Genomic DNA, 15232 nt, shown 5'->3' with positions numbered 1-15232 from the left:
GTTAGTCTTCTAAGTGAGCACTGCAGTGCATCCTATCGCTTGCTGGTAGTTTTAAACCTTCAGATGCTTAAATTTCCTGATGTTTGATTCAACATTAAAACAGCTTAACCATTCTCTGGCCAAGACACTGCCTTATTATCAGCTGAAGTGTGGAGCATCATTGTCACAGTTTGAGGATGGAGCTCCTCTCCTGCTGGAGACATGTACTGTGACTCTTCATGGAATAGAAACTGTGTGATGTTTAATGAATGGATCAGAGATTCTTCATTTATTGAGGGTATTAATATAGTATCTTTTTATTTCATGTCAGAATTTCATTTTCAACTAATTTACAAATAATTATTTTTCCTTATGCTTTGCTTGCAAGTCACAAACCTCCTTGCTACTTTCTGTGTGCCACTACCATGGAACATACGTGCATTACATACAGTAGCATGCAAAAGTTTGGGCACCCCTGGACAAAATTTATGTTACTGTGAATAGCTAAGTGAGTAAAAGATGACCTGATTTCCAAAAGGCATGAAGTGAAAGATGACACATTTCTCTAATATTTTAAGCAAGATTACTTTTTTATTTCCATCTTTTACAGTTTCAAAATAACAAAAAAAGAAAAGGGCCCAAAGCAAAAGTTTGGGCACCCTGCATGGTCAGTACTTAGTAACACCCCCTTTGGCAAGTATCACAGCTTGTAAACGCTTTCTGCAGCCAGCTAAGAGTCTTTCAATTCTTGTTTGGGGGATTTTCGCCCATTCTTCCTTGCAAAAGGCTTCTAAGTTCTGTGAGATTCTTGGGCCGTCTTGCATGCACTGCTCTTTTGAGGTCTATCCACAGATTTTCAATGATGTTTAGGTCGGGGGACTGTGAGGGCCATGGCAAAACCTTCAGCTTGTGCCTCTTGAGGTAGTCCATTGTGGATTCTGAGGTGTGTTTAGGATCGTTATCCTGTTGTAGAAGCCATCCTCCTTTCATCTTCAGCTTTTTTACAGACGGTGTGATGTTTGCTCTCCAGAATTTGCTGGTATTTAATTGAATTCATTCTTCCCTCTACCAGTGAAGTGTTCCCCGTGCCACTGGCTGCAACAGAAGCCCAAAACATGATCGATCCATCCCCGTGCTTAACAGTTGGAGAGGTGTTCTTTTCATGAAATTCTGCACCCTTTTTTCTCCAAACTTTCATGCGTCCTCACCACAAAATTCAGCGTCAGAAGTTTGCAAAAGAACATCTAAGCAAGCCTGATGCATTTTGGAAACAAGTCCTGTGGACTGATGAAGTTAAAATAGAACTTTTTGGCTGCAATTAGCAAAGGTATGTTTGGAGAGAAAAGGGTGCAGAATTTCATGAAAAGAACACCTCTCCAACTGTTAAGCATGGGGGTGGATTGATCATGCTTTGGGCTTGTGTTGCAGTCAGTGGCACGGGGAACATTTCACTGGTAGAGGGAAGAGTGAATTCAATTAAATACCAGCAAATTCTGGAAGCAAACATCACACCGTCTGTAAAACAGCTGAAGATGAAAAGAGGATGGCTTCTACAACAGGATAACGATCCTAACCACACCTCAAAATCCACAATGGACTACCCCAAGAGGCACAAGCTGAAGGTTTTGCCATGGCCCTCACAGTCCCCCGACATAAACATCATTGAAAATCTGTGGATAGACCTCAAAAGAGCAGTGCATGCAAGGCGGCCCAAGAATCTCACAGAACTAGAAGCCTTTTGCAAGGAAGAATGGGCAAAAATCCTCCAAACAAGAATTGAAAGACTCTTGGCTGGCTACAGAAAGCGTTTACAAGCTGTGATACTTGCCAAAGGGGGTGTTACTAAGTACTGACCATGCAAGGTGCCCAAACTTTTGCTTCGGGCCCTTTTCCTTTTTTGTTATTTTGAAACTGTAAAGGATGGAAATAAAAAAGTAACCTTGCTTAAAATATTAAAGAAATGTGTCATCTTTCACTTTATGCCTTTTGGAAATCAGGTCATCTTTTATTTGCTTAGCTATTCACAGTAACATAAATTTTGACCAGGGGTGCCCAAACTTTTGCATGCCACTGTATGTTATTTGTGCTTTCAGATGAATTTGAGCACAAGAATCTGTTAGATTAAATAATTATACAGAGACCCTTGCACCAAGGATAACAACTCATTAATGTGCTTGGGGTAACTGGATTATTGCTGTATCTAACTGCCTGTCCTTCGTTCAGTATATCAGTAGAGATGAGGAAATGCAGCATTTGGTATCTCCAGTTGTCATTACACACTGGAAGATCAATGCTATAGGCGCCTTTCTCTTGGGTTCATCCACTTATCTTCAAATCTTTCTTTTTGCCCTGCAGTATGAATTCAGCGTGATTTTTGATACAAGTCACCTTTTTGGAGAGCAGGAGAATTTGGAATTCATAGTCACAACACAGAGGTAAAGCTCATGTGCAATCTAAGGTGACCTGGGTTTATTCTTGAAGCTGATTAACATTTAAGATTGTACATTTAAAATTATGTATACTGCCCGTAGATTTGAAATACTGTTCAATGTGAAAGTAATGCTATCACATCAATAATGATGACAATGCAGAGCATCTTTATTTCAAAGCTTCAGATGACTACTAATATAGTCAGTCAAATAAGAGTGAATAAATGACTGAAGGATGAATTTTACAGGATGTTGGTTCAGTTTTGCAGCTTACTACTTGATGGTCTACGGAATGATTCCCTCTTTTTGGAGCAGTTTTGAAATATCCATTCTATTTTGCACTTCCACCAGCATGAAACTGATGAAATGAAACTGAACCCATTAACTCATTACCAGGAATTATTATTTGGTGATCCAGATGAGGAGCCTTATCTGCTACATTATAAAAATGCACATGTACGGCCCATGATTTTGTAACCATTGAAATAAAGGTTAGAAAAATGAGATTTCTGGCACGTATCATGAGTAGAGGTAATTCCAGGGATGAGCAATGACATAAAAGATTTTGGACTTCATGTTGCTTGATACATATCATCTCTTTACTCAATTAGCCAAGGTGTGATTCCACATGACTTCAAAAGTAAATTCAATGATGAGAAATCCCTCTCTCCAGCTCTATAAAATTCTTCCCATGGCTGCCTCAATACCTGTGGAATATTTCCCATTCCACTCATTCAGATAGATTTCAGATTTGGATTTTGCTGCAACAGAGTATCAAATGGTTTCTGTCACTGGTTGGGCATGTCACAAAGATTTTTCAAATCTAAATATTTATTAACAAGTTACTCAAAACACAGGCTAAAATGGAGTATTGAAGGAAATGAAGGATCTAAGGCTGGAGTGGTCAGGGGAAGCAACAGTTTCTCTACATAACTATTCAGATTGAAGAGTTGAGAAATAAGCAGAAGAAACATTGAGGAGGAAATGTCAAACAGAATAGATGAATTCGATGTAAAATCAAATATAGAAAGGAAAAATGGAGGAAAGTAAGTTGAAACTCTTAAAATTTTCCAACAACAATATTTGGCTGCAAGAAGAATATTCCAGACTTGCAATAGTTTCAATACTTTCAGAGCTTGAATGCTTAACTAGAAGTAATTAACAATTATTATATTGTCAAAAGGGCAGTGACATGGGTCATTAAATTATTGCATTTGGGTTTGTATTGCCGCCCATGTACAGAAGCTTTGCAATATTCAATGGTTGTCACTGGAGTGAGCTAGATAGTAAAATACTATTTCTATAAAGACTAAACATTCAGCAGGCACGGTAGTGTAGCGGTTAACGTAACACTTTACAGTGCCAGCAACCCGTGTTCAATTCTGGCTGCTGTCTGTAAGGAGTTTGTACGTTCTCCCCGTGTCTGCGTGGATTTCCTCCGGGTGCTCCGGTTTCCTCCCACATTCCAAAGATGTACTGGTTAGGAGCTGTGGGCATGCTATGTTGGCGCCAGAAGCGAGGTGACACTTGCGGGCTGCCCCCCAGAACACTCTCCTCAAAAGATGCATTTCACTGTGTGTTTTGATGTACATGTGACTAATAAAGATATCTTATCTTATTTAATTTATTGACGTCTAAATATGTATCTGCTCCTCCCTAGTGAAAGTAAACCTTTGACCTCACTCTTATATTCTGTGATCTTGAGAGCTTATTTGTACCTTGCTAATCAGTGTAAATGTTGCATGTAACCTTTATATTTTGAGTGTGATTGATCATAGAGGTAAAAGAACAGCTGTGATATCGGGAGTTATTTTTCACAGAGAGGGAATGTACTGTCCTGGAGGCAGCATGATGAATGTGAAGATAAAACAAAATGGATGAGAAACAGATCAGTGTTTGAAGCGGAGATTTGGGATGTTAGATGAAGGCTTGGATTTTGAAGGTGTGTTTCTTTCAATTGGAGAAAAATAAGACAAAAAGACAAGTTGAAGGAGGAAAGCGTTGTTTTGAAATACACAGAGAAATTATGATATTCTCAAAGAAATGAACTAGGGCGGTGAGGGAAAGTGAAATGGATTTTGTGAAAGATTGAAGAGGTTGATAATGTCAATCCCATCCATTGATATTCTACGAAGATAGTGTTGGCCTTAGCAGTCATCAATACAAGTCGATTGCTTAAGGTCATTTCACTGTGCCTTTAGAGACATCATATTGTATCACATAACGATCCGACTGATTATGTGTGGTTGGTTCCCAGCCGAAATATTTATGAGGAAGTAGAAGAATATGTGCTCAATTTTAACTATACCTTTTCAACTATTAAACAGTTCATAGACAACCTCACAATAATTACCAAACTAAGCAAGCTAGAAACACTCAGCAGGTCAGGCAACATCTGTGGAAAGGCAAAAAGATAATGTTTTAAGTCTTAGACCCTTCGTCAGAACTCAGAATAGTGTTGGTTAACTTGCTGCTAGGTTTACTTTGATTCATCTGTCACTAGCATCTGGATAGGGTTGGGCACCTGCTGGTTTAGTCTGTGGGCCTAAGGATGTGTTTCCATTCTGTATCTCTCTAAGCTTCCGTAAGTAATATCAGGCAGTCTGGAGACCAATAGGATGCTAGACCTAGGCCTGAAAACAACATCCCACAATTTTCTCGTGGAAATCTAGGAATTTGTATCTTTTTGCCCCACAAAGGTACATTTGCGCTTGCCTTCAGTGCAAACACAACTGGGTGAAATGCATATTGATCTTATTGTCATTTGCCATGGTTGCCGTGCTTTGGGCGTCTGGGTTATCACAAACAGCATGGTGGCATCACCATGGTGCTATTTGACCTGTTACTTCTGAATCTTCTAGTTTTAAGAAGTACATATTGATGTCCATCCTGCATTGTGTGACTTTACTAAAATTAATTTTTCAGGATGTAAAGTGTTCATGAAGAAAATGAAAGAAAGATCATACTGCTGGAGAGAGGATGTTCTGGAGGGGATAATGTTTCAGAATCATTTGTTTAGATTTGGGGTGCAAGAATAGAGCTACTGGGAGCAGGCTATAGTCCACCAAATAGTGTGTGAGAGAGAAGAACAAAACTGCAAGAAAGTCTAGGATGAGCAAGAGTTGTAGTGTGGCACAGTGGTGCAGCAATTAGTGCTGCTGCGATACCATTCCAGTGACCTGGATTCTGTCCTGTCCTCTGGTGCAGTCTGTGCAGAGTTTGCACATTCTCCCTGTGACCAGGTAGGTTTATCTTGAGTGTTCTGATTTTGTCCCACATCCCACAGACATACTGGTATGTTAATTGACATGTGAACAATACCCCTACTGTAGGTAGGTAGCAAAATGATCAAAGGGGAATTGATGGACATGTGAGAGGCAAAATAAGGGGGAGTATTCCTTTACAGATTCGGAGCGAGAGGGCTGTGAGTAGAACGGCCGTGGATTTCCAGAAGAGAAGCTAAGTTTTTTTTTTATATTTACTACTCGGGAAAGGAGAGGCAAGACTGCGCAGGTGCGTGAAGTCAGCCAGCTGAGCACGAAAGGTTTAAAAGGAAGACCACCATATCCAGTGGGCAGCATTCGGAGTGGGCAGTGGAGTGAGGGGTAGCAGAGTGATTGGGCTTTGGCCTAAAAGGGCTTTGGCAGGAACGGGCTTAGGTGGTAACGGGGCGAGGTGAGGTAGGTTTACCTGTTCTAATTGCGGAAAGGAAGTAGTATGAGTGTGACGCCGGTTGTCTGTGCTCGGTGTCAGATGTGGGAGATCCTGGAGTCTCCCAGCCTCCCGGACGGCCACATCTGCACCCGGTGTGTCGAGCTACAGCTCCTAAGGGACAACCTTAGGGGACTGGAGAGGCAAATTGATGACCTTCATCTGGTCACGGAGAGTGAGGAATTTATAGGTAGGTGGTCACACCAGGGCCACGGGAGACAAGGCAAGTGGGTCACGGACAGGAGGGGGAAGGGCAAGAGTCAGGTACTTGAGAGTACCCCTGTGACTGTACCCCTTGACAATAAGTACACCTGTTTGAGTATTAGAACCATAGAACCATACAGCACAAAACAGGTCCTACGGCCCACCATGTTGTGCCGTCCATCAAACCACCCTCACACTATCTAAACCTTTCCTCCCGCATATCCCTCCATCTCACATTCCTCCATGTGCCTATCCAACAAACTCTTGAACCTGTCCAATGTATCTGCCTCCACCACCACCCCAGATAGTGCATTCCATGCACCAACCACTCTCTGGGTGAAAAACCTCCCCCTGACTTCTCCTCTGAACCTCCCACCCATAACCTTAAAGCCATGCCCTCTCGTCTTGAGCATTGGTGCCCTTGGAAGGAGGCAGTGGCTGTCTACTCTATCTATTCCTCTCAGTATTTTATATACCTCTATCATGTCTCCTCTCATCCTCCTCCTTTCCAGTGAATAAAGCCCTAGCACCTTAAGCCTCTCCTCATATTCCATACGCTCTAATCCAGGCAGCATCCTGGTAAATCTCCTCTGCACCCTCTCCAACGCCTCCACATCCTTCCTATAATGCGGCGACCAGAACTGAACACAGTACTCTAAGTGTGGTCTAACTAGAGTTTTGTAAAGCTGCATCATCACTTCGCGGCTCTTAAACTCAGTCCCACGACTCATGAAAGCTAACATCCCATAGGCCTTCTTAACTGCTCTATCCACCTGTGAGGCAACTTTCAGTGAACTGTGAATATGAACCCCCAGATCCCTCTGCTCCTCTACACTGCCAAATACCTTGCCATTTATCCTGTATTCTGCCCTGGAGTTTGTCCTTCCAAAGTGTACCACCTCACACTTCTCCGGATTGAACTCCATCTGCCACTTGTCAGCCCAGCTCTGCATCCTATCAATATCCCTCTGTAAGTTCCGACAGCCCTCCACACTATCCACAACACCGCCGATCTTAGTGTCATCCGCGAACTTACTAACCCAGCCTAAGTCATCTATAAATATCACAAAAGTAGAGGTCCCAGAACCGATCCCTGCGGGGACACCACTAGTCACTGCCCTCCAATCCGAGGGCACTCCTTCCACCACAACCCTCTGCTTTTCTACAGGCAAGCCAATTCCTAATCCACACAGCCAAGCTTCCCTGGATCCCTTGGCCTCTGACCTTCTGAAGAAGCTTACATGAGGTAGCTTATCAAACGCCTTATTAAAATCCATATAGACCACATCCACCGCACTACCTCATCAATCTTCCTCGTCCACCTCCTCAAAGGAACTCTATCAGGCTTGTGATGCAAGATCTTCCTTGCACAAATCCATGCTGGCTGTCCCTAATCAGTCCATGATTCTCCAGTGTTCATAGATCCTATCCCTTAGAATCCTTTCTAACAGCTTACCCACCACAGACGTAAGGCTCACTGGTCTGTAATTTCCTGGACTACCCCCACTACCTTTTTTGAACAAGGGGACAACATTCGCCACCCTCCAATCCTCTGGCACCATCCCTGTGGACAATGAGGACTCAAAGGTCCTTACCAGCAGTTCAACAATCTCCTCCCTCACCTCTCGAAGCAGCCTGGGGAAAATCCCGTCAGGCCCCGGAGATTTATCCGTCTTGATATTATTTAACAACTTCAACACATCCTCTCTCTTGATATCTACAACCTCGAGAACATCACCCTTATCTGCACTCCCTTCCACGTCATCAAGACCCCTCTCCCTGGTGAATACCGAAGAGAAGTATTCATTGAGAACTTCTCCCACTTCCACCGCCTCCAGGCACATTCTCCCACCTTTGTCTTTAATTGTTGGGGGAGACAGCCTACCTGGGGGAAAAGATAGAGAATTCCAGATGGTCTGTTACCTCCCTGGTGCCAGGGTCCGCGATATCTCGGATCGAGTGCTAGATATTCTCAGGAGGGAGGGTGAGCAGCCAGATGTTGTGGTCCATGAAGGGACCAATGACATGGATAGGAAGGAAGAGGAGGTCCTGCAAAGAGAGTTCAGTGAATAGATGCAAATTTGAAGGACAGGACCTCCCAGAGTTGCAATCTCAGGATTGCTACCCGTGCCACGTGCTGGTGAGGCTAGAAATAGGAGGATAATGCAGCTAAATATGTGGCTAGGGAGATGGTGCAGTGAGGGAGGGCTTCAGGTTTCTCGACAATTCGGCTTGTTCCAGGGAAGGTGGGACCTGTTCCGACGGGACGGTTTGCCCCTGAACTGGAGGGGGACTAACATACTTGCGGGTAGGTTTGCTAGTGCTGCTCCGGGGGGGTTTAAACTAGATTTGCAGGGGGAGGGGATAGAGCACTAGAGCAGATAGTGAAGTGGAGGAGGTTAAAGGTCATGCGAGGATTGCATGTATAGACAGAAATCAAAGGTTTGTACATGATAGAAATGTTCTCAGGTGCATCTATTTCAATGCAAGGAGTATTGTAGGTAAGGCGGATGAGTTTAGGGCGTTGTTTGGCACATGGGATTACGACATTATTGCTATTAGTGAGACTTGGATGCAGGAGGGGCAGGACTGGCAGCTCAATGTTCTGGGGTTCCATTGTTTCAGATGTGATAGAGGGGGAGGGATGAAAGGGGGAGTGGTGGCATTACTGGACAGGGAAAATATCACAGCTGTGCAGAGACAGGACAGCCCGGAGGGCTCGTCTACAGAGGCCATATGGGTGGAGCTGAGGAACGGGAAAGGTGTGACCACACTAATAGGGTTGTATTATAGACCGCCCAATAGTCAGAGAGAATTGGAGGAGCAAATCTGTAGAGAGATAGCAGACCGATGTAAGAAACAGCAAGTTGTAATAGTAGGGGATTTTAACTTTCCACATATTGACTGGGACTCCCATACTGTGAAAGGGCTGGATGGCTTGGAGTTTGTCAAATGTGTTCAGGAAAGTTTTCTAAATCAATATATAGAGGTACCAATGAGAGAGAATGCAATACTTGATCTCCTATTAGGGAACCAGACAGGTCAGGTGACAGAAGTATATGTAGGTGAACATTTTGGGTCCAGTGACCATAATGTCATTAGTTTCAAGTTAATTATGAATAAGGATAGGTCTGGTCCTCGAGTTGAGGTTCGAACTTGGAGAAAGGCCAATTTTGTGGAAATGAGAAAGGATCTAGGAAGAGTTGATTAGGATAAGTTGTTTACTGGCAAGGATGTATTCAGTAAGTGGAAGGCCTTCAAGGGCGAAATTTTGAGAGTGTAGAGTTTGCATGTTCCTACCAGGATTAAAGGTAAATTAACAGGCATAGGGAACCTTGGTTTTCAAGGGATATTGGCAATCTGGTTAAGAAAAAGAGAGAGGTGTATAACAGGTATAGACAACTAGGAACAAATGAGGTACTTGAAGCATATAGAAAATGTAAGAAAATACTGAAGATGGAAATCAGGAAGGCAAAAAGGAGGCATGAAGTTGCTTTGGCAGATAATGTGAAGGTAAATCCAAAGGGTTTCTGCAAGTATATTAAGAGTAAAAGGATAGTAAGGGACGAAATGGTCCCCTAGAAGACCGTGTGGAGCCTCAGAAGATGGGGGAGATCTTAAACAGTTTTTTTGCATCAGTATTTACTCAGGAAATGGGCATAGTGTATATGGAAGGAAGGGAAACAAGCACTAGAGTCATGGAACATATAGAGATTAAAGAGGAGGAGGTGCTTGCTGCCTTACAGCGATAAAGATAGATAAATCCCCCGGGCCTGACATGATATTTTCCTCGGACCTTGAGGGGGACTAGTGTAGAAATTGCAGGGGCCCTGGCAAATATATTTAAAATGTCCTTAGCCACGGGTGCAGTGCTGGAGGACTGGAGGGTAGCTCATGTTGTTCCGTTGTTTAAAAAAGGCTCTAAAGGTAAACCAGGTAATTACAGGCCAGTGAGCCTGACATCAGTAGTGGGTAAATTATTGGAAGGTGTTCTGAGAGATCGGATATACAAGTATTTGGACAGCCAAGGGCTGATTAAGGATAGTCAGCATGGCTTTGTGCGTGGTAGATCATGTTTAGTGAATCTTGTAGAGTTTTTCGAGGAGGTTACCAAAAAAGTAGATGAAGGTAAGGCTGCGGATGTTGTCTGCATGGACTTTGGTAAGGCTTTTGACAAGGTCCCACATGGGAGGTTAGTTCAGAAGGTTCAGACACTAGGTATCCATGGATTCGAAATTGGCTGTGTGGGAGAAGACAGAGTGGTAGTGGATGATTGTTTCTCAGACTGGAGCCCTGTGACTAGTGGTGTGCCTCAGGGATCTGTGCTGGGAGCATTGTTGTTTGTCGTCTATATCAATGATCTAGATGATAATGTGGTAAATTAGATCAGCAAGTTTGCTGATGACACTAAGATTGGAGGTGTTGTGGACAGCGAGGAAGGCTTTCAAAGCTTGCAGAGGGATCTGGACCAACTGGAAAAATGGGCCAGAAAATGGCAGATGGAATTTAATGCAGACAAGTGTGAGGTGCTGCATTTTGGAAGGACAAATCAAGGTAGGACATACACAGTGAACGGTAGGGCACTGAGGAGTGCAGAGAAACAAAGGAATCTGGGAATTCAGATACATAATTCCCTGAAAGTGGCATCACAGGTAGACAGGATTGTAAAGAAGGCTTTTGGCATCCTGGCATTCATAAATCAAAGTATTGAGTATAGGAGTTGGGATGTTATGGTGAGGTTGTATGAGACATTGGTGAGGCCAAATTTGGAGTATTGTGCACAGTTCAGGTTACCTAACTATAGGAAGGATATCAGTAAGATTGAAAGAGTGCAGAGAAGATTTACTGGAATGTTGCCGGGTCTTCAGGAGTTGAGTTACAGGGAAAGATTGAACAGGTTAGGACTTTATTCCTTGGAGCGTGGAAGAATGAGGGGAGATTTGATAGAGGTTTACAAAATTATGAGGGTTTTAGACAGAGTAAATGTGAGTAGGCTCTTTCTACCTAGATTAGGAGAGATAAGTATGAGAGGACATGGCTTTAGGGTGAAAGGGGAAAGGATTAGAGGGAACATTAGGGGGAACTTCTTCACTCAGAGAGTGGTGTGAGTATGGAATGTGCTGCCATCTGACGTGGTAAATGCGGGCTCACTCTTAAGTTTTAAGAATAAATTGGAGGCTAAAGAAATTTGGTTTGTCCCCTTTGACTCACCATCTTTTACCGATGCACCATAGAAAGCATCCTATCTGGATGTATCATGGCTTGGTACGGCAACTGCTCTGCCCAAGACCGCAAGAAGCTGCAGAGAGTTATGGACATAGCCCAGCGCATCATGGACACCAGCCTCCCCTCCTTGGACTCTGTCTTTACCTCTCATTGTCTTGGTGTAGCAGCCAGCATAATCAAAGACCCCAGCCACCCAGGACATTCTCTCTTCTCTCCTCTTCCATCGGGTAGAAGATACAGGAGCCTGAGGGCACGTACCACCAGACTTAAGGACAGCTTCTATCCCACTGTGATAAGACTATTGAACGGTTCCCTTATACAATGAGATGGACTATGACCTCACGATCTACCTTGTTGTGACCTTGCACCTTATTGCACTGCACTTTCTCTGTAGCTGTGACACTTTACTCTGTACTGTTATTGTTTTTACCTGTACTACATCAATGCACTCTGTACTAACTCAATGTAACTACACTGTGTAATGAATTAACCTGTACAATCGGTTTGTAAGACAAGCTTTTCACTGTACCCCGTACAAGTGACAATAATAAACCAATACCAATATATGGAGGGGAGAGATCTGGAGGCTTATGGACTGAGTGCAGGTCAATGGGACTAGTGGAATAAAGTTTCGGCACAGACTAGAGGGGCCAAATGGCCTGTTTTCTGTGCTGTAGTGTTCTGTGGTTCTAGCTGGCATGGACATTTGCTAAATGGCCTCTTTCCATGTCATAATGAGTAATTAGGTGGTTTGAATTACTCCAGTATTGATTGAAATAAGGTTGGGGTAAAGCAGAACGTGAGGAAAATCTTTTTTGTTAGAGAGTAGTTAGGATGTGGAATTCACTGCCTGTCAGGGTGAGTAGAATGAGTACCTTCAAAAGGCATTTGGATAGGCCCTTGAGAATAATTTGCAAGACTCTGGAGAAAAAGCAGGGACTGGGATTGATGGGATTGACAGGATTGCTCTTATAGGACCTGATACATTTTCAGTGAGCAAAATGGCCTCTTTCTGTATGGCAACAAAGTATCAAAATGATGCATATTACTATTACCAAAATGCAATTTGATAGAATAAATGGCTCAGTTGCAAAGATTTTTTTCAGGATTAGTCCATTAAATGTCAACCCCAGATCTAAGGCACAAAAGGACTTGCTTGTTAAAAGACCTGGCTGAATGGGTTACCTAACGAGATCCATGAAGGACAACACAATAGTTTGATGTGCAGCAGTTGTGACGAATTAATGTTTAAATCTATGCAGTCTCACTGTCTCAAAAGGACTTGGTGCTGCTATAAAGACTTCCTAATCAACTGTTTAAAATGATGTAGTCCCCATTTAAAACAAAGATGAGACATTGCTTTTCTCACAATGGATTGAGAGTCCTTGGAACACTCTTCATGAAGGGTGGTGGAAGCAGAGTTTTGAATATTATTAAGTCAGAGGTAGATAAATATGTGATAAGTTTACAGGGTTAGGCAGGAATGTAGAGTTGAGGCTACAATCAGATCCATCCTGATCTCATTAAATGGCAGAGCAGGCTTTAGGAGCTGGGTGGCCTACTACTGATCCTAATTTGTATGTTCTGCTCAATCTGCTTCCAAAGTACATTTGTAGATATCTGATTGTGTACTTTAAATTTAAAATCACAGTTTTCTTATTATAAGGGAAGTCATTAGATCACCTTAAGGATATTTCTTCCCTTGACACAACATGATGTGATTTCATTTCAAGTCATATCGATTGTTACGTTCTTCTCATCAATCAAATGGATCTTTAGGCCGAGTGGAAATTCCTAGGAAACTGTCTAGGTGGTCTAAAAGCCACTGGGGACAGAGAACCAGACACCCAGGATCAATGTTGTGAGGGCTGACTCTCTGAGTACACAAATATCCCCATTATTGATAGAACAAATATGCCTCTGACCATGTTTGATATGCTAAGTGACAAAATTTAGTATGGTCTGGCAGCCCTCCTTGATCTCTGGAAGAAGCGTGCAAAATGACTTAACTATAGGTGCTTGTTTGATGTAGGCCAATTCACATAGCCCATTGTCTTACGTTTGACTGAAGTAGACTAGAACATCTCATGGTCACATCACTTTGTGCTCTGTAGACACCTTTTAATTTCAAAATTGATTACTGCTTTCACTTTACATTTCAATAGGTTTACTTTTGAAGGCTGGTTGGTTCTTGTTTGTTTTAACACCTACTACCCTAAGATGTCCCATGTCTGACAATTCCCTAACAGTAAGACTACAGTGGAAATCCATAAGTTCAGAAATGAATGAATGTAATAGAGATGGGTTTGGACACAGGTCTGAAAAATGTTTTTCCCTTTCCTTCAACGATTCATTGGAATGACTCTGAGCACCTTGGCTACATTATCATTATTCATATCTAAACCATTCTCATCTAGCCTAGGATGAAATTAAAACAAAAGCTTGTCTGAGAAAGAACAGCTTAATTAACAGTGAAGTAAAGAGAAAATTTTGCTATATAAATGAGGTGAAATATATTAAGGTGAAATATATTACTAAGTGTCTTCAAAAGAACGTGGAATGTTTCACACTGTGATACATTCACTCAGCCCTGTGCTGCAGCCAGGCTGCTCCCTACAACTCAGCAGGTTTGTAGATTTTTGAGCTAGATGCTCACAAGAAACTCTTGCCCTTTTTTGGGCCGGCATCAATTTGTTCTTTCCTGTCACATTAATCCACATTTTGGGACAGCTGACGGTGAAGCATAGATGAGCAGATTGCTTGAAAGGCAGGTTTGGAGGAGAAATGCCAGCCTTTAAGCAAACACCACAAACGTCAATGGACTCCTCAGGACCCGGTACACAGTTATGTGCTGACTTGGTGACCCAGGCTGCATTGCCATTATTTCATCCTCCAGATGCATGTGGCTGATATGTCCATATCCCACCTGCATGCTCCCAGTACCTTTCAGATTTACATAGGATATAGAACAGTACAGCACAGAAACAGGCCCTTAGCCCACCATGTCTGTGCTGACCATCTAACTAATCCTATATGCCTGCACATGGTCTAAATGTTGCTATTGTATCTGCTTCCACACCACCCGTGGCAGTACGTTCCAGGCACCTACCACTCTGTGTGGGGGGAAAAAATACTTGCCTCTCCTATCTCATTTAAATTCCCCCCCCCACCCCCCACCCCATCTTAAATCTATGCCCTGAAGTATTTAACTTTGTCCAATCTCTCCTTTAGCTAATACACTCCAATCTGGGCAGCATCCTGGTGAACCTCTTCTGTGCCCTTGCCAAAGCTCCACATCCTTACTGTAATGCAGCAACCACTACTGCACACAATGCTCCAAATGCAGCCTAACTAAAGTTTGATACAGCTGCAACATTACTTTCCAACTTTTATATTTTCATTTCTCCTGGGATTCTAGCTTTCTATTCTGAATGAACACCAATTGGTTAACAGTGAAGAAGTTTCTGACCCCAAAGAGGCACCTTTTTCTTCCTGGCAAGGGATTTGACATCATGGGTATCATATCTCTGTTCCTGCAAATCTGGCATTTTGCTGGTCCTGAATCTAGCCTGAGGTCATAGAGAGCATTGCTCTAGTTGGGTCAGCCTGAGTCTGCAGAGGCAGTAAGACATTGAGTAGCCTCTTTCTGTGCCTCCATGGCAGGTACCAACTGGGCAGTAGTG

The 15232-nt window shown here is 42.9% G+C and overlaps 1 protein-coding gene across 2 annotated transcripts in view; it reads left to right on the top strand.

Moving 5' to 3' along the window:
• Positions 1-15232, top strand: part of itga9 (integrin, alpha 9) — a 421660-nt gene that overhangs the window by 283283 nt on the left and 123145 nt on the right. For both annotated transcript variants that reach the window (XM_052022797.1, XM_052022798.1), the window contains one exon: positions 2335-2414. In XM_052022797.1, the coding sequence (XP_051878757.1) occupies positions 2335-2414 (80 nt within the window). The remainder of the gene's footprint in view (positions 1-2334; positions 2415-15232) is intronic.

Source organism: Pristis pectinata, chromosome 9, assembly GCF_009764475.1.
Source record: "Pristis pectinata isolate sPriPec2 chromosome 9, sPriPec2.1.pri, whole genome shotgun sequence".
Classification (NCBI taxonomy): Eukaryota; Metazoa; Chordata; class Chondrichthyes; order Rhinopristiformes; family Pristidae; genus Pristis; species Pristis pectinata.
The sequence above is the reverse complement of the archived record's forward strand: the minus strand, read 5'-3'. Positions and strand labels throughout refer to the sequence as shown.